We start from the raw sequence: 20,396 nt of genomic DNA, 5'->3' as shown, positions 1-20,396 counted from the left end.
CAAGGAGAGGCACATAGAATCAAATAGAACTGTCTTTTAGTTGATCCCTGATCAACTAAAAAGTGAAACAAAATAAGGCATTACCGAGAAGAGCAACCAGATCAGCCATTGGCTCATGAAGGATGCCACCAAAAGTTCCCGAGTGAAAATCCTGGTCTCTGCATTTCACCTGTAGAGTAGATAAAAGGCAAGAGATATACTTCCTGCCATGGTTGCTTTAGTGGAAGCATTTCACGTGGTGAAATACATATCTGCATGTGTCCCTCAGAACTCAGGTAGGCGACCTCCAGACCTGACTTCACTTTCCGTGTTTCTCAGTCATGGGTACTGGAGTTCCTACCCGCTGTCCATTGCTTCATTCCCACCATCTCCTGAATACCCTGAAGCTGACTCATTCCCCAGGTTTTCCACCACCTTTATTCTAGCCAAGATCACGAGGCTCTCCTTGGCCAAATAATTGACGTTTACACAGCTGTCTTCCTTTTGGTTTCATCCAATATTGTTGATCACTCCTCTTTCTGGAAAAATTCTCTTCCCTTGGTTTCTGAGAAGCTTTCTTCTCCTTCTTTTTTTCTTGCCTGCAGGACAATTCTATTGATATCTCCTGTAATAACATCTTTTTTTCCTCCCACCTCTAAAGCTTAATACTTGGCTCATCCTTCCTCTACATGGGCTTCAAGAGCTCACAGGATAGCGTTTATGTATACAGCACCCTTGACATAAGAGTGACTCCATCTTAGAAAAAGACTCCGTCTTACATTTCCTAAGGCACTTTGCCAACAGGGACTAGGTGTTCTGCCTGATCAATAAAGACTGCATCCAGCTGGATAAGGATATAACCAAACACGTTCTTCCACTATTGGTTCTCATCAGAGGACTTGGCAGTCATAAAACGACCAGGACATCAGCAGTTCAAAACTTAACAGATACGGTCTTGCTGTCACTTGTGCTAAGAACCCAGCATCTGCCACCAAAGGCTCTGCCCAAATCAAAGGCTCTTCCTTACAAGACCACTGGACCACCCAGGCCAGGCCAGGATTTCTTTTTGTCTATGTCACACTCCCTGGACTGGTTCATTAACCTGTTTTCCTATCCCTTTTCTTTTCTTTTCTTTTTTAAAATTATTTATTATAATTATTTTTGAGACAGAATCTTGTTCTGTGACCCAGGCAGGAGTGCAGTGACACGATTTCAGCTCACTGCAACCTCTGCCTCCCAGCTTCAAGTGATTCTTCTGCCTCAGCCTCTCGAGTAGGTGGGACTACAGGTGCACGCCACCATGCCCAGTTAATTTTTTTGTATTTTTTTAGTAGAGACAGGGTTTCACCATGTTGGGCAGGCTGGTCTTGAACTGCTGACCTCAGGTGATCCACCTTCCTCAGCCTTGCAAAGTGCTAGGATTACAGGCGTGAGCCACTGTGCCCAGCTCCTTCTCTCTTGATGGTAAATGTTACTTTGTTTGTTATGGAACGTTCAGTCTATAACATTCACATATTGGCTAGGTATAGCACGATGTATGCTTTATAATATCGACTGCCTTGTGGAGTAGCTTGAGCCTGTGTGCCTGCAGTTCTGACTCCTGAGTGAATGGGAGGCACTAAGGAGAATTGCCTCCTTGGAAACTGCATGGAGCCCGAGGCTTTTATTATTGAGATAGCATCAGTAAAAGCCTGACATTGTGGAAAGACACAAACATGTGTGGACCTGGTTATCTCTGACCATGCAGTGCTCATGATAATTTAAGGGCAGGGATACTATTAACACCTCCATGCCCTTGAATGTTCATCCCTGGAGGTCTGACCTACGTAAACACGAGACCTAAAACTCTGGGGTGCTTACAGCGCATTCCACTTGAGCATGCTTCCAGTTTCTGAAACTCAGGAGATCTAGACCTGAACTCAACCACTTCTGCAATTACTTCCTACCAGCATGATTTCTCCTATGTATGCCATATCCAATCAATTACCAATTTCTACAGGTTGGGTTTTTTTGAAGTTGATTCTTCAGTTCATTCCCTCCCATCCTTCCGGCCCAGCTGGTCTTTACGGTGTTCCACTCCATCTTCAATGTAGTACCAGAGCAATCTTCGGTTTATTCACTTTAGCATTAAGACTTTCAGTTCACTAGGCAATAACGCTAGCTTAATTACTCTGGAGTATGGACGGTCTTACTTTGAAACCTTGAGCTGGCTGCCTCACATCCTGATGACAGCTCCTCTCCTCCTCTCTTGTAACTTTGCTGTACCACCTGTTCTCAGTCTTCATCAAGACGTCAGTCCCTTGACCCTTCCAAGATGTTCCACATTGCCCTCCTGCCTTTGTTTTTTCCCCTGTTCCACCTGAATACCACCATTGATCACCTCAGCCCCTCTGCTCAACACCTTGACGAGCTCTTCCTTACTTTCTCCACCACAACCCTCTGGAGTAACCTCAACCCCAGGGCCAGTCTGCCCCTCCGAGGCCTTCTCTGTCCCTGGCCACTGAGCATGCTTTAGAAGCCATCAATTTGCATGGATAGATGACTCCAGACCTTAACATTGCCTGGCCCTTCTTCATCCTCCCATCCGTTCTCTTCCCCCTGTCTCGAAGTGACCACTTCAAGCCATCACTTCACTGCAGATACACTCACTTCCTGCTAAACAGAAAACAACTGAGACTAAGAGGGAAGACACTCTAGGACTTGGAGCTCTCTACCTACCCAAGGCCCTCACAAAAGAGGTTACTTTCCTCCCCTGGGTCTGGAGCTCGCCCCCTCCCGCCTCCTCAGAGCCTTTGTTCTCAAAAATCCTCCCCCTCCCCCCAGGTCTCCAACTGCTCCCTCTGTCTATTGCCTCCCAAGGACTTCCTCCAGCCATTATCCCAGCTCTGTCCCACTTTTCATAGCCATGTTTCCTGAAAGCGGGTTCTAGAGGACAGTCCCTGCTTCCTGTTTTCTCTGTCACTCCCACATCTCTTTAGTATCTGTATCTCACTAGAAGTAAACTTCCTGAGGGCAGAGACTATTTTATTCAGTCCTGTACCCCTGGGACTTAGCATCCTCCTATCTGACAAATAGAAGGCACTGTTTTTCAAATGCATAGCCATATGTTTCCGTGTATGTGCTCACATCTGAATCTCAAAACTGCCTAGGGATTGGATAGAGCATGGGTTATCAGCCTACACATTGCTATATGAGAAAACAGACTGAAATGATGAAATAATTAGCTGTTTACCCGGGAGGGATTTTCTTTTCCTTTTTTTTTTTTTTTTTTTTGAGACGGAGTCTCACTCTGTCACCCAGGCTGGAGTGCAGTGGCGTGATCTCGGCTCACTGCAAGCTCCACCTCCCGGGTTTACGCCATTCTCCTGCCTCAGCGTCCCGGAGTAGCTGGGACTACAGGCGCCCGCCACCTCGCCCGGCTAGTTTTTTTGTATTTTTTTAGTAGAGATGGGGTTTTACCGTGTTAGCCAGGATGGTCTCGATCTCCTGACCTCGTGATCCGCCCACCTCGGCCTCCCAAAGTGCTGGGATGACAGGCTTGAGCCACCGCGCCCGGCCCTGGGAGGGATTTTCTAAGTCTTATGCATTACCACAGGTTGCCTGTATTACTAGAAAAAGAGAAAAGGGGAAGGAAACTGACTATGCGTCAAACCTGAACTAAAGGCTGCATGTAATGACACAGCATCCTGGGAGGGGGCGTTGCTGCCATACCTGCCTGCAAATCCCATGGCCAGAGTGTCCAAGCTTTGCTTTGTGAGTCACAAACCCCTGTGAATCCCCTCTCCAGAACAAGGTACACAGCCACGTCCACTCCAAGTGTCAGGGGGTTCATGACCTCCCCAAACCCTAAGACCTCTGCACCCACCCCACATCCCCTGAGGCTGTGTGTCCCAGGTAAGGCCTCTGCCCTCCAGAAAGCTTTCTTTCTTCCTCTCCAAGATCCCAGAATGGATTGGCGCTCCCATTCACAACCCCCACAGGCCTCCATCCATGCACTGCTCTCTGTGGATACCTCCACCGTGAAGTAGCTGTTCCCCCGGGTTCCGTAAGTGATTGCTGGCTTCCTTTGGCTGATCCACAGGTTATCTGAAATTATGATGTAGTCCACACCAGAGAAGAATCGGTTCTTTTCTTTTTCCACAAGTTCCTCCAGGGCAACAGAGCCAGCCTCTTCCATCCCCTCAATGATGAATTTGATATTCACAGGAAGATCCTAAGTAACAACAGAAGAAAAAAATTGCACAAGTTGCCTGATGTGGTTTGGCTGTGTCTCCACCAAGTCGCAACTTGAATTGTATCTCCCAGAATTCCCACATGTTGTGGAGGGACTCGGGGGAGGTAATTGAATCATAGGGCCAGTCTTTCCTGTGCTATTCTCATGATAGTGAGTAAGTCTCATGAGATCTGATGGGTTTATCAGGGGTTTGCTTCTTCCTCATTTTCTCTTGCTGCCACCATGTAAGAAGTGTCTTTTGCCTCCCACCATGATTCTGAGGCCTCCCCATCCATGTGGAACTGTGAGTCCAATTAAACCTCTTTTCCTTCCCAGTCTTGGGAATGTCTTTATCAACAGCATGAAAATGGACTAATACAGTAAATTGGTACCAGTAGAGTGGGTTGTTCCTGAAAAGATACCCAAAAATGTGGAAGTGACTTTGGAACTGGGTAACAGGCAGATCTTGGAACAGTTTGAAGGTCTCAGAAGAAGACACAAAAACATGGAAAGTTTGGAACTTCCTAGAGACTTATTGAATGACTTTGCCCAAAATGCTGATAGCGATATGGGCAATAAAATCCAGGCTGAGGTGGCCTCAGGTAGAGATGTGGAACTTTTTTGGAACTGGACAAAGAGACTCCCAACATTTTGCCCCTACCCTAGAGATTTGTGGAACTTTGAACTTGAGAGAGATGATTTAGGGTATCTGGTAGAAGAAATTTCAAAGCAGTAAAGCATTCAAGAAGTGACTTAGGTACGGTTGAAGGGATTCAATCTTTAAAGGGAAACAGACCTTAAAAGTTCAGAAAATTTGCAGCCTGACTATGTGGTAGAAAAGAAAAACCCATTTTCTGGGGAAAAATTCAAGCCAGATACAGAAATTTGCATAAGTAGTAAGGAGATTAATGTTAATCCCCAAGACCTTTGGGAAAATGTCTCCAGACCATGTCAGAGACCATCACAGGCCTGGAGATCCAGGAGGAGAAAATGGTTTCATGGGCCAGGCCCAGGGTCCCTGTACTGTGTGCAGCCTAGAGACTTGGTGCCCTGTGTGCCAGCTTCCCCAGCTGTAGCTAAAAGGGGCCAATGTACAGCTCAGGCTGTGGCTTCAGAGGGTGGAAGCCCCAAGCTCTGGCAGCTTCCATGTGGTGTTGAGCCTGCAGGTGCACAGAAGTCAAGAATTGAGGATTGGGAACCTCTAACTAGATTTCAGAAAATGTATGGAAATGCCTGGATGCCCAGGCAAAAGTTTGCTGCAGAGGTGGGGCCCTCATGGAGAGCCTCTGCTAGGGCAGTGCGAAGGGAAATGTGGCGCTGGAGCCCCCACATGAAGTCCCTAGTGGGGCACTGCCAAGTGGAGCTGTGAGAAGAGGGCCACTGTCCTCCAGACCTCAGAATTGTACATCCACTGACAGCTTGAACCGTGCACCTGAAAAAGCTGCAGACACTCAGTGCCAGCCTATGAAAGCAGCCAGGAGGGAGGCTGTACCCTGCAAAGTCACAGGGACAGAGCTGCCCAAGACCATGGGAACTCACCTCTAGCATCAGTGTAACCTGGACATGTGACCTGGATTCAAAGGAGATCATTTTGGAGCTTTAAAGTTTGACTGACCCCTGGAGTTCAGACTTGCCTGGACTCTATAACCTCTTTGTTTTGGCCAATTTCTCCCATTTGGAACAGCTATATTTACCCAACACCTGTACTCACATTGTATCTAGGAAGTAACTAGCTGGCTTTTGATTTTACAGGCTCATAGGTGGAAGGGACTTGCCTTGTCTCAGATGAGACTTTGGACTGTGGACTTTCAGGTTAATGCTGAAATGAGTTAAGACTTTGGGGGACTATTCAGAAGTCATGGCTGGTTTTGAAATGTGAGGACATGAGATTTGGAGGGGCCAGGGGTGGAATTCTATGGTTTGGCTATGTTCCCACCATATCTCAACTTGAATTGCTGCTCCCAGAATTCCTATATGTTGTGGGAGGGACCCATGGGGAGGTAATTGAATCATGGGGGGCAGGTCTTTCTTGTGCTATTTGCGTGACAGTGAATAAGTCTCACAAGATCTAATGGGTTTATCAGGCGTTTCAGGTTTTGCTTCTTCCTCATTTTCTCTTGCTGCTGCCATGTAACAAATGACTTTCACCTCCCGCCATGATTCTGAGGGCTCCCCAGCCATGTGGAACTGTAAGCCCAATTAAACCTTCCCACTCTCAGGTATGTCTTTATCAGCAGCATGAAAACAGACTAATACATTCCCATTCACCTTTGAAGATGCACTGTTTGTTTGCATATAACATAAACACATGAAATTATTATTTACATTCAATGTATGAATGTGCATTCCCCACAGTTCTGTTACAGCAATGGAGTCGTTAACTATGGTTGTGAAGGAGAATTCAAGGTAACGCCTGGTGCATGCCCTCCAACATGTCCTGCCAATTTAATGCTATGATCAAGAATTGGGGAAAGGAGCAGCTACAGAAAAGCACATTCTATACTACAGAGCTTCCCTGTGTGGCTGCAGAGGGAGGCATTTTTCTCCTTCTCCCCAAAAGGAATTTTTCAAGAAAGGTTAGGCAATTACAAATCGCTTTTCTGTCCTCATAATTCTGAACATGAAAAAGGAGAAATTTCTCCTTTGAAAGATTGTTAAGCCTCGGGTTAATTTTTACTTCAAGTATCTGTTATTTTTCAACTGTGATTTCAATCTGCCTTTTAACTTATTCAAAGGCTTTGATCTTGCAGCAAAATGGAACTTGAGTTTTTTTTTAAGTTAATATCAGGGCATGGAATAGCTTCTTTAAAATTTTACAACATGCTTCTTCCCCCATTTGGTTTTGATCTTTTTGTATCTTTATAATTTATAACTTCATATCTTTGAGAACCACATTAAGAGGAGAGGTCAAAGTCTTTTCTTAGAGCACAGGATGCATGCAGAACTCTAAAAGTGATTATATGCAGATAAACAACATGCACACACTCTAATCAGCTCTAATAAGTGGGCTTGACTCACCACAGATTAACAAATGCAACATGAGCACAGGATTTGTATGAGAAAATAGTAAGTTATGTAGTAATTAAAATGAGAAAATTAGAAAATCAGTCATTCAGTTGGAGAAGAACTTTTGGGGGAGAGTGATTTGTTCATGTTTCCTTGTATTTCTGTATGTCTTAGAAAGTCCATCTGAAGTTCTGAAATCTTAATATCTGAAGGTTCTATGTGAACACTGAACTAGCAAACAATTGCTGAAGAGTAGTTGGAAATCCTAAGAATTTTCTGGCAAGTCACTTTTAATAAAATACAAACCCATAGCACTCAGCATGGCAGGCCGCATGCATTAGCAGCTGGGTTTGCCAAGCCTCCCCTTGGCAGCTCACTGCTCTACCTGTGAAATATGGATATTATACTCACTCTGCCTCCTAGAAAATAACCCAGGAGGGAATGTGTCCTAAGAGCTCTGTAGGCAAGGCAGGCAGAGGAGAAGAAGGGCGGGACCTCACACACCACCCCCAGTGCGGATATTTCTTCACTGAATCCCTGCAAGCCTGTGAGGTAGAAACTGCCATTCCCACTTTGATCACAGACGAGGAAAGTGAGGCTCAGAGATGAACTGACGTGTCCAGGGCAGTGAATATTTCTTCTGTTTTCTTTGTGATTGTGTAATTTTCAGAGCTGAAATTTATAAAGCAAAACAGATTTTGGCTTTTTTATCGGAACAATCTTATATTGCTATCCCTTAGAAGGAGAGAGAGAGAGGAAGAAAAAGAGAGGGAGAGAGAAAGAAAGGAGAGAAGGAAAAACAGAGAGGGAGACAGAGAAAGAAACCAAAGCCACATGGAATGTCAGGGCATAGGTGGTGTGAGCTTCATGGATAAGAAGACACCTTTGCAGTGGTCAGCAGGACGCCGCCGAGACCTGTGCTGATTTGCTGAGCGTGTCTTCTGTGAGATTCAGGAGTGGAGTCAGAGTACTTAAGTCCCCTCCATCTGCTTATGTCTCAGGAGAAAATAAACTTCTGAGAGGAAAGCCCCTGGCACCTAATGAAATAACCTTCAGGAAAAGACATCCCAGAAGCCCGGGTCTTCTCTGCAGGACAGGGTGCCAGGGAGGCCCCTCAGCCCTCAGGGCCTTGCAGCCTTGGACAGGGGAGATGGAACCATACCCCCAGGTTGACCGGATTTTGTTCCACAGAACAGAATCCGAGGCCCAGAGAGGTCAAGTCACTTGCCTAAGTTCACACAGCTAGATCCAGTCCTCTGCTGGCATCTAAGTACATTCGCTAGGAGGGGGAGAAGAGTGGCTTGAGATAAAACCATCCTTGTGTTGAAACATGAGATAGTTAAAGGTACAAACCTGGGTCCTCTGGAGGCCGGAAAGAGGGGACCCACCTCCTCAAATCTGTACCCCTGCCTCTGCTCCAGAGCCCTTATTTGGACATCTAAAGAGAACCACTGTGCTCTCAGGCAAGAGATCCAAGGATTCCTGCGGAATGTCATGGAGATTCCTATCTTGATCATTTGCAAAGTAGCCAATACATTTTAAAAATGTGTGTTTGTCTCTGCTAACAAATCATACTTTGTGATAAGAAGAAAAAGAAGATTAAAAAAGACAAGATAAGATAAAATAAGGATTAAACAAAAAAAGACAAGTCCCATCAGTTAGCAGCTTGGCCACAGGCTTGTTGTGTCTTTGGCTGTGTCTTGTTTTTTAACATGATTAAAAGTGCAGGCTGGAATCCATCCTCAAAGTATCAGCCTTGCCACCAGCTGCACTGCTCTGGGTAAGTTCTCTGACCTTCCCAAGCCTTACTGTCCTTATCTGTAAAATGGATACAATTGTTGCACACGCCTCCAAAGATTGTTGGAGTGAATAAGTGACCTAAGGCAGTTTGCTCAGAACACAGCAAACAACTCAAAGTAAGTTGTAGTTACCATCCTCCTCCTCCTCTCTCCCGAACACAGCTGTCACCTACTTGCTCCAGGGCTCTGAAGGCGCTCACAGCATTGATCCAAGCCAAGACAGGGCCTTTGTCGTCGGTTGCTCCTCGTCCATAAAGTTTCCCTTTACAAAGGGAAGAAGAATGTTCAGAGAAGTGTGGACACCTCTGCCACATCAGTTAAAAACCAATGTTGTTTCATGGGTACTAATGTTAACAGTGCTTTCTATCATAACATTCCAGGCACAAATCTTGCTATGAAATTGCAAAGTATGATTTCTTATGTACAAATAAGACCGTACACAAGAGATCCTTGGATCTCTTCCCTGACAAATAGTACAGGCATCAGCTAGTCAGATAAGACAAGTAAATTTGCAATAGACAGATCCCCCTGTCCTTAACAACAATTAGCTATTTTATCCAAGTTCACTGAAGAGACCCACCAGGGATTAGTTGCAGAGTACCATGTGGCATAGCCTCTCATTTTGGGATTTTACAATTAGTAGAAGAAAGAAAAAAATATGTGTGTATATCTCTATTCACCTTTCTTCTTTTTCTTTATAAAATGCGAATGACATTTGATACTGTTCAAAAGGAAAGTGTGTGGCCCGGACAACTGTTTTCCTCACAACTCAAGGACCTCCGTCCAGGGGCACAAAAGTGTGTCGTTTTTTTCACAAATGAAAGAAAACCGGCCTCAGTGAACCACTCAGTAGGCTATGAGAGCCGCCTCTCTATGCATTCTCCCTTTTTTTTTTTTTTTTAGATGGAGTCTCACTCCGTCATCCAGGCAGAATGGAGTGCGATGGTGCCATCTCAGCTCACTGCAACCTCCGCCTCCCAGGTTCAAGTGATTCTCCTGCCTCAGCCTCCTAAGTAACTGGGATTACAAGCATGTGCCAGCATGCCAGGCTTTTTTTTTTTTTTTCCCAGACAGAGTCTCGCTCTGTCACCCAGGCTAGAGTGCAATGGTGTGATCTCAGCTCACTGCAACCTCCACCTCCCAGGTTCAAGCAATTCTGCCTTGGTTTCCCAAGTAGCTGTGATTACAGGCGCCCACCACCATGCCCAGCTATTTTTTCGTATTTTTAGTAGAGATGGGGTTTTGCCATGGTGGCCAGGCTGGTCTTGAACTCCTGACCTCAAGTGATCCAACCACCTTGGCTTCCCAAAGTGCTGGGATTACAGACATGAGCCACCGCACCAGGCCTATGCATTCTTAATGACAGGGAGAGACCCGAAACCCAGGGACAGAGCCACATCTTCACCCCTTCAATCTTGCAAGCACAGCAGCTCCGCACTGTAGCCGGGTGCCTCACTGACCGTCCACCTCCGTCAGCACGTAGGGGTCTGTGAGCCACCCATCGCCCTGGTCGGCAGGCTGCACATCCAAGTGGCCGTAGAAGCACACGGTGCCTTTCGTGGGATCGTTCCCCAGTTCGGCCAGGATGACGGGAGGTATTGGAAGACTCTGACCATCAGGCAGCTGCAAAATGATCAGGAATCACATTTTTTAAAATGCTGTGCTGTTCTTCCAGAAAATTCAAAGACATGATATTGGGAGTCCTGGCCAGGCTATCCCTGGGTCCTTGGAGAGCCCATGTCATTTTTCTGAGCATCAGTTTCTCCATCTCTAAAATGAGTCCCATGAAACACTTTCTTTTTCTTTTGGAGACAGGTCTCAGTCCCGGCACCCAGTCTGGAGTGCAGTGGCGCACTTGCATGCTTATGTGATTCTCCTACCTCCGTCTCCTCATAGTAGCTGAAACTCCAGACGTGCGCCACCACGTCTGGCTACCTTTTTGTATTTTGGTAGAGACGGGTTTTGCCATGTTGCCCAGGCTGGTCTCAAACCCTCAGGCTCAAGTAATCCGCCCGCCTTAGCCTCCCAAAGTGCTAGGATTTCAAGTGTGAGACACTGCACCCAGCCAAGACACTTTTAATTAAGATATAAAACCTAATTAAAAGTAAAGTGTTTCTTTAGATCCACATTGACAATTAGCATCATTAGCTGAATGTGCTCTTCAGTAAGAATGCAGATGGGCCGGCGCGGTGGCTCATGCCTGTAATCCCAGCACTTTGGGAGGCCAAGGCAGGCAGATCACGAGGTCAGGAGTTGAAGACCAGCCTGGCCAACATGGTGAAACCCTGTCTCTAATAAAAATACAAAAATTAGCTGGGCGTAGTGGTGCACGCCTGAAATCCCAGCTACTCGGAGGCTGAGGCAAGAGAATTGCTTGAACTGGGACTTTGGAGGTGGAGCTTGCAGTGAGCTGAGATCACACCACTGCACTCCAGCCTGGGCTACAGAGCGAGACTCTGTCTCAAAAAAAAAAAAAAAATGCAGATGACAACTGGCTTAAATTAGGTGGCCAAATCCTAGAAAATGTGGACGATCTCAAGGTTCCTCAGTGCTAAAATAAGCACAGCGGGTGCTTAGATTTAAGACATTCATGATGGAGTAGAGTTCTAAGAGATGGTTCTGATGAAAAAAACAGAGCTCCAGATACAAGGCCTTTGAGAAAGATGCATATGAATTTAAAGAAAAGGACAATTTCCTTTTCCTTAAAGAAGAAATTGGAACCTTGTGTCCAGGAAGTGAAGAGTACAAGGGGGTCCTTTCCATAATAAAGCGACCTTCACTTGTCATCTGCACTGGCTTCTAAGAGCCCATCCCACCCCTGGAGTCCTGATATGACTGGAAAGCAATAACACAGCTTCATTCGAGACCAAGGGAATGCTTCATCTTCATTAGGAATTGGGAGGTTTTGGTTGAGGATCAGGGTGAGCCTCTCCCTTGCCACCCCCGGGAAGGCACAATTGACATCTAGAAGTAGCTGCTCCCTCGGTGGGAGGGAACACCACAGCACCTGCTGAGAACCCACGTCCACCGAGGTCACATGGGCCCCCAGGCGCTGCAGTGTGTCCGCGGCCACAGCCATCATTCTGAAGAGCTCTTGTCTGAAGCGAGGCACGGGCTGGACAGAGTCACTCTCGATGGCCACCCACTCCTTCAGCGTCTAGGAGGAAGAGTAAGCAGACCATTAGCATGGGGGTCCCACATCTGCTCTGGGGGGAGCGAGGGGAGGGCAGGAGACAGCGAGTCCCCAGGTGCTCTTCTGTTGATTGAGGACCTGAGGACCTATGACAGTGCCAGTGAACACTGTGACATTCAAGAGTAACAGACAGAATAGCTGGGGTTTTAATCAGGAACCTGGAGGCCAGAGACGCCCGGTTAGTATAGAAGGTCAGGCAGGGTGGGCTGGGAGAAAGAGGATGGTCTGGGTCCTCACTGGGTTCACCAGGGCTGTCAAGAAGGGCAAGTCCCCACCCACTATTTCTAATTATTAAGAACTGAGGAGCTGGTGGGTTATCAGCTTTCTCCAGGACTCCCTGCCTCCCACACTTGGCCCTGGAAGCCTCCCGGCCATGACTGAACCCCACAGTGGCCTCCGCTGGGCTGCAGGTCCCTTCTGACATGCTCTGCACTTAGATTCCCCGGCCCGCTCCTCCCTGCTCTCCTAGGATCCCGCGGGCACTGTGACCTCAGGCTTAAACTCAGCCTGTCACAGTTGTGTGACTTTGGGTGGATTCCTTAATCTCCCTTAGCCTGAGTTTTCTCATCTGCACAAGAAAGTAACACTCCCTAATGATAGGGTGATGGTGAGGACCACTGAGGTAACGTGCACAAGACTCAGCATGGTGCCGGGCACCTGGCGGCCACTCCAGCAGTGCTGGCTGATATGAATGACTGATAAGAACCACTCACACACCGGGTTGGAACCTGAGTGGCTCATACTGAGACAGTCAGCATTTTTATGAAAAACTACACAGATTTACTGATCTTGGACTTCTCTTCCTGACTCATTTGAGTTTGATCTCTCTATCCTGGTAGTAGTGCTTTCATTTTTATTATGAAGGCATTTATCTAACCCTAATGAATACTGTGTTTTACATTTTTAAACTGGAATTTACAGAACAGAGACTGCTGGCTTCTCCCTAAGTTCAGTAGATTTGGGTATGTTTGAGGGACTTAGGGGGCTTGGGGTACAAAGTTCAGGGAGGCCTCAAGGAGCTCCCAGTCTGGTGAGCACGGACAACAACACATCAGTGCGCACATGTGTGGGGGTGTGTGGGGATGGAACCAGATGGCCACAGAGAGGACAAGAGAGCTTAGGAGAGCGGGGCTGGGGAGGAGCTGGTGAATCTGTGGCCTCCCAGCAAGCCCCTGCCTTCCTGCTCCTCCTCCTGTCTCCTCCTCCTCCCCAGGCCTCCCTCTTTTTGCCGTTCCACCTCACCCTCCCTCTACTTTACCCCACTCCCACCGTATATGTACAGACCCTGTATGGTGAATTAGCGGTGAAGCAGAGGATTATAAACTTGGGAGGCTAAGGCAGAAGGATCACTTGAACCCAGGAGATCGAGGCTGCAGTGAGCTGTGTTTGTGCCACTGCACTCCAGCCTGGGTGACAGAGCAAGACCCTGTCTCAAAAAATAATAACAAAAAAATAAGAGGGCCAGGCGCGGTGGCTCATGCCTGCAATCCCAGCACTTTGGGAGGCCGAGGAGGGCAGATCACTTGAGGTCAGGAGTTCAAAATCAGCCTGCCCAACACAGGGAAATCCCATCTCTACTGAAAAAACACAAAAATTAGCTGGGCATGTTGGCAGGTGCCTGTAACCCCAGCTACTTGGGAGGATGAGGCTGAGGCAAGAGAATCACCTGAACCTGGGAGGTTGTGATGAGCTGAGGTTGCACCACTGCACTCCAGCCTGGGCAACAGAGCAAAACTCTGTCTCAAAACAAATAAATAAATTAAATAAATGAATGAATGAATGGAGGAGATAAAATGCCTATTGCACACATACTACAAAACAAACGACGTTGCTGTTGAAGTTTGCAGAGCTCCCTGGCTCCCCAGCTCTGCCTAGGCCTTACAATAACGTCAGGTGGTATTAGGAATGGGCGACCTGATGGACCAGGGCAGACTCAAGCTCAGTGGAGGTGCTGGTCATCTCTGCGTGGACATCCCTCGATCAAATGTGCTGGATATGAAAAGACAGTGCCCTTTGCAGGAGGAATGGCTAGGAGGGATCTCTTCCATCCATCTAATGAATACTGAAGATTTTTAACCTAATGAGCAGTCACAGGCATTTTAAATGGAATTAGGCAAAAATATCCACATCTCCAAGCAAATAATTGTCTCACCCAAATACCAAAGGATGTAATCCATGCATTCTGTGTGTAGTTTCCTTCTCCTACCTGCACAAATTCATCCTGATGGAGGTCAATGTACTGGAAGACTTTCTCTAACAGCGCCGGGGGCAGGGAGTGTGAAGAGAACATGCCTCCCTCCAGCAGCAGCAGCACGGCCAGCAGGGACGCAGCCTGGAAGGGTTTGACACAGGAGGAAGGAATGAAAATCAGCACCAGTTGCCGGACTTTGGACCTTCCAAATTCCTCAAGAAGGGTTGTTATCTCACACAGCTGCCTCCAGTCAGTCGGAAGAAAATAACACAAGGCGGTAGAACCAAACATGTTATTTTTTGCTACGTCTTTCCCCAAACACTTTATTTCCAATGCTAAAGAATTTTAATAAGACAAAAATCGAGTTAACAAGCTCATCTTTAAATAACATCATTCCATTTATTCCTAGGATAAGGTGTTTCCTTCTGGCCCCTTGGGGGAGGCCAGTTCTGCTGCCCAAGAGTGAAGGACGATCTTTACAAGACAGAAAAGAGCAAGGTAGAACTGAAAACAAACATGCAAAAATCTTCCATGTGTGATGAACTACTACACTAGACGAAGGAATTTCTGAGCAATGCCTAAAATCCAGTGTTGTGGGGATTCTTTCCACTGGCTCCTGAAATCACAGTACTTTAACAAGAAAGGAAGAAAAAGGTCTGAGGTGGTGGTTCATGCCTGTAATCCCAGTATTTTGGGAGGTCGAGGTGGGCGGATGACTTGAGGTCAGGAGTTGAAGACCAGCCTGGCCAACATGGTGAAACCCCGTCTCTGAGAGACCCATCCACAACCCTGCCTCCTCCCTCCTTTCCCCTCCCTGACTCCTGCTCAGTCTCCCCAGCCCATCCACAGCTGGAATGATGCCACCCGGGTGTCCTCGAGAGCCGGAGAGCCAGCATTCCTCCTTGACGCCCGACAGGAAGGTCCTGTGGCAAAGTGGGCAAGGGTCACCCCTTCACAGAGGCCCCCCAGAGCCCTGTCTGGAGTGGGAGCTGCCGGCATCAGGCCCAGGGGCCACCTGCACATCTGGAGGGGCCATTAGCAACATCTCCCCCAGTGCAGCCCCAGCCACCAGAGGCTGGAGAAGAGGAGGGAGGGAGTGAGGGGTGGGAAGGACCAAGGGGGCTGCAGCCCTTGGTCAGACCCCCGACGTCAGGTTCTTGGCTAGGAAAGCCACCCGCTATCCCCAGGAGACCAGCTGGGCTCCACTGTAGAAGCCAAACCCACCCTCTTGCAGCAGGAGGAAGGAGGGGAGAGTTTAACTCAGCCTGTCTCTGGTAGTTTTTTCTCTGGAATCCCATCTTTTATTGTTTTAAATGTTTGAGATGTTTTACATTATAAAATTCTAATTGTTTAATCTATGATTGTTTAAATGCCCACCTTTCCATAGGTGGAGGTGAGCAGGGGTTGCAGGGAAAACAAGGGGAACTAGGCTGGTGAAGTCTCAGTGCCATCCCCAAGACCTTGAGAGACAGGTGTCCTCACAGCGAGAGGACGCGCCGCATGGATGTGGCCCCGCCAATGTTGCTTATTTTACAATGGAGCATCTGCAAGGCTGTTTGAAAAGCAGTTGGTTGAATATTTTACTTTTCATTCTGTCATTTTCATGGCTTCCTCTAATCCACTCTCCACGAAGCAGCCTGGGTGATTTTTTTAAAGGTAGGGCAGATAGCAAGACTCCCTGTTTTAGCTCTTCCAAGAGGTCCCATTGCCCTTGTGGTAAAGCAAATATCCCCATGGCCCCCAGGACTTACATGGTGGATCCCACCTGCTTCTCCAACCAGACCTCCTCCCTTGTTGGGGTACCATGCAGGGCCCCTCCATCACTTTCCACCTGTTCCCAAATGCATTGCTGAAATCTTCCTCCACGCCCCTGCCCATCCCTTGGCCTCAAGCCCTCATGGAGCAAAGGTGAGCTGGGGAGCATCCAAACTGATGAGCCCCCCCAACACATTGCACAGGCATCTGAAATGAAATTGTGCACAGGGAGTCGTGTTCTGTCTCTTCTAGGAATTCACTTACAACAAAACATCTGGTCCTACTGAAAATGTCCCAGATGGCAGGAAAGAGTGCATCTCCCTAACCAGAGTGTCACTTAGCACCTGGGGTCAATCCATCCCATGCCCAAAAGGACAGTCACTCCCAGGTTGTTCTACCTTCTGTCAGATCATCACTGAAATGCTACAGGGATGTTCAGGCTTCAAGAACTTTTCAGCCAGGATTCAGCTGGCACAAAATCTGAGCGACCACAGAGAACCTGTGTTCACAAAACAAGGCGGCAGAGTGAGAGTCAATGCTGGGTGAGGGCATGTGGATAAAGCAGTGCAGTCGGGGTGGCATCACGGGGAGACCACAGGCCTAACAGTCAGGAGGGCCAGCACCAAGTTCAGCCCTGCCAGATCCCAGCTGTGCTCCTTCAGGTACCTCTCTGAGCCTGAATTTCCTCAACTGTCATCAGGGACTGGAAGCCTCACAGCGGCTGAGGACCCAACCAAAGAGCTATAGAAAAATGTGTGGCTCCGAGCGGACAGAGAGCTCACCAGCTGTCAGGAAAGCAGTCAGACATGCCGTGAAATGCAGACCATGTCCCATTATGGGGTGGGGATGGTCAACAGCAGCATCTGGGAGAAAACTGGTGCTGAACACTGACGGGGAGGAAGGGTAAGTTTGGGGAAGGGCAGGCATTCAGGGCAGAAGTTTTAGCCTCTGGAAGTTTTCTCTTTTTGAAGCAGGAAAATGTATCAAAACATTCTAATAAGAGTCTGAATTCTGCTGGAGAATAATCGAGAGGAAATTGTAAAGTTTAAGAATAGTTATAAATATTCTGGAGAGTGAACTGGCTTAAGGACACACATACATATCAATCAAATAGAACTGAAAACCCAGAAATAAATCCTCACATTTATGATCAACTGATTTTCATCAAGGGTGCAGAGATCATTCAATGGGGGAAAAATAGTATTTTCAATAAATAGTGCTGGGAGAATTGGATATCCACGTGCAAATGATAAAGTTTCACTCCCTTCCTCACACCATATATAAGAACTAACCCAAAATGATCAAAGACCTAAATGAAAGTACTAAAACCATAAAACTCTTAAAAACAAACAAACAAACAAACATAGCTGTAAATCTTCCTACCTTTGGATGAGGTGATGGTTTCTTAGATATGACACCAAAAGACAAGATGGATAAATTGGACTTCATCAAAAATAAAAACATTTGTGCATCAAAGAACAGCATCAAGAAAATGAAAAGACAACACATAGAATGTGTGTGTGCATGGGAGTGGGGGGGGACTACAAATCGTATATCTGATAAAGGACTTATGTTGAGAATATAAATAGCAATTACAGTTCAATAATAAAATAAAGCCAAATTAAAAATGTGCAAAGGATTTGAATTAATGTTTCCTCAAAGACAATATACAAATGGCCAATAAACACATGGAAAGTTTAGGCTTAGCATGATTAGCCATCAGGAAAACACAAATCAAACCACATGAGACACCACTTCTTACCTGCTAGGATGACTAGAATTAAAAAGCCAGACACTAACAAGTTTTGACAAAGATGTAGAGAAATTGGAACATTCATGTACTGCTGATGGGAACTCAAAAGCCTGCAGCCACTGTGGAAAACAGTCTGAAAGTTCCTTAATCTATTAAACATAGAGTCACCATATGACCCAGCAATTCTACTCCTGAGTACATATCCAAGATAAGTGAAAACATATGTCCACCCAAAAACTGGTACATGATGTTTATAATGGCATTATTCATAGTAGCGAAAAGGCAGAAACAAGACATGTTCATTAATGAATGAATGGATAAAATGTATATTTCACTGAAATATTATTTGGCTATACAAAATGATTTTCATCTTACATAAAAAGGAATGAAGTACTGGCACATGCTACAATGTAGACAAACTTTGAATACATTGTGCTAAGTGAAATGAGCCAGACACAATGGCCACGTATTGTGATTCCATTTACGTTAACAGTCCAGAGTAGGTAACTTCATAGAGACAGAAAGTAGTAGATTGGTGGTTACTCAGTGGGAAAATGGGAAGGGAATGCTAATGAATAGGGGTGCCTTTGGGGTGATGAAAATGTTATAAAATCAATTGTGCAATGGTTGTACAATTCTGAATATACTAAAACATCATTAAAATTGCACATTTTAAATGGGTCAATTGTAAGGTAAAAGAATTATATCACAATACAGTCATTATACAAATAATCATAGCTATAGCCACTCATTTGACAATACAAATACATTATGGAGTATGAAAACTGTAGACAGAGGAAGCTATGCATTGGTTAAAAGCAAGGTCAAGGTGAGCAATGCACATTCAGGAGCTGATTAAGAACTGCGTCCAGTAGGTGGTGCTGATGAGCCGCTCATGATCTCCCTGGCTGCCCTGCACTCAGAAGGCTGAAGCCGGATCCAGCCCAGCTCTGAGGAACTTAGCCAGGAGCCAGGGTCAGCAGATAAAGTCGGTGGGAGAGACTCCTCTGGCCCTCCAGTAGCCGGAGAGGGAGCTCAGGTGCAAGGAAGGCTTCAATAAAGGCTCTTGGAGACAACAGTGGCAACTGTTTTTTTTTGTTGTTTTTTTTTTGTAATCGATCCATCTACATTAACATTTGAGCTTTTATTTTTCCTTCAAACAAGTTCCATTAAAAAAAATTTTGGTGTTCCTCTCTAGTGAAAAATAAAAAAGGAAAGTTGGAAGAAGAAAATAAGCTGCAGGAAAAAAATATGAAAACAGTGATTGTTGTAAGGACAGAATAGTTCAGATTCAGCAGGAGCCTCCTCTTCCTCTGGCCCTGGGAGAGCAACTTAGCCCTGGTCTCGAATAAAAGACTGACCTGATGCCCCGACCTGACGAGTGGCCGTGACAGCAGGGATCTGACAAGGGGAAGTGCATGACTTCATCCTCCCTCCCTTTTCCACAGAGCAGGGCAGCCTGCTGTAGTCCATTTGCTGTCCAGGTTCATGGACATTGACTTTGGGCAGAAATCCCCACTTCACCATCTGACTGGGATCAGAGACTCCATCCGTTTTCCTCCTGTTCCTCCACGCCTCTGTTTTTGTTTTTGTTTTTGTTTGTGTATGTGTGTTACAGTTGTGCTTGACCTTGAACTAGTTACCTGTACTAGGCTGTTCTTATTGTATTGCTATAAAGAAATGCCTGTGGGGGTAATTTACTTAAAAAAAAATAGGGTTAATTGGCTCACAGTTCTGCAGGCTGTACAGGAAGCGTGGTGCCAGGATCAGCTCACCTGGTGAGGAGGCCTCAAGGAATTTTTACTCATGGCAGAAGGTGAAGCAGGAACAGGCAGGTCATGCGGTCAGAGCAGGCGCAAGAGGGATCACGGGAGGTGCCACACATTTTAAACAACTGGATCTTGCATAAACTCACTATTGCAAGGACAGCGCCCAAATACCTCCCAGCAGGCTCCACCTCCAACATTGAGGATTACATTTCAACATGAGTTTTGGGCGGGTACACATATCCAAACTGTACCATTCTGCTGCTGGCCCCTCAAATCTCATGTCTTTCTCACATTGGAAAATACAATAATGGGCTGGGCATGGTGGCTCATGTTTGTAATCCCAGCACTTTGGGAGGCCGAGGCAGGCAGATCACGAAGTCAGGAGCTCGAAACCATCCTGGCTAACACAGTGAAAACCCATCTCTACTAAAAATACAGAAAAAAAAAAAAAATTAGCCTGGCGTGGTGGTGGGTACCTGTAGTCCCAGCTACTCCAGAGGCTGAGGCAGGAGAATGGTGTGAACCCAGGAGGCAGAGCTTACAGTGAGCGGAGATTGTGCCACTGCACTCCAGCCTAGGCAACAAAGCAAGACTCCATCTCAAAAAAAAGAAAAAAACACACACACACACACACACACACACACACAAAATAATGCCTTTCCAATAGTCCCCCAGTCTTCACTCATTCCAGCATTAACTCCAAACTCCCAAGTCCAAAATCTCATCTGGAGATGAGTT

General features: G+C 46.5%; 1 protein-coding gene across 3 annotated transcripts in view; it reads right to left on the bottom strand.

The window, feature by feature from the left end:
• Positions 1–20,396, bottom strand: part of CNDP1 (carnosine dipeptidase 1) — a 49,082-nt gene that overhangs the window by 13,881 nt on the left and 14,805 nt on the right. For 2 of the 3 annotated variants that reach the window (XM_033175927.1, XM_033175936.1), the window contains exons 2-7: positions 14,397–14,522; positions 12,005–12,154; positions 10,458–10,620; positions 9,171–9,259; positions 3,992–4,192; positions 85–169 (exon numbers count right to left, since the gene is read on the bottom strand). In XM_033175927.1, the coding sequence (XP_033031818.1) occupies positions 85–169; positions 3,992–4,192; positions 9,171–9,259; positions 10,458–10,620; positions 12,005–12,154; positions 14,397–14,522 (814 nt within the window). Of the gene's footprint in view, positions 1–84; positions 170–3,991; positions 4,193–9,170; positions 9,260–10,457; positions 10,621–12,004; positions 12,155–14,396; positions 14,523–19,664; positions 19,743–20,396 lie in introns of those variants that run through there. The other variant, XM_033175917.1, reaches the window with a different exon arrangement.

The sequence above is a fragment of the Trachypithecus francoisi genome, unplaced genomic scaffold, assembly GCF_009764315.1.
Source record: "Trachypithecus francoisi isolate TF-2019V2 unplaced genomic scaffold, Tfra_2.0 Contig01474, whole genome shotgun sequence".
Lineage (NCBI taxonomy): Eukaryota > Metazoa > Chordata > Mammalia > Primates > Cercopithecidae > Trachypithecus > Trachypithecus francoisi.
This window is presented reverse-complemented; position numbering and strand designations above follow the sequence as displayed.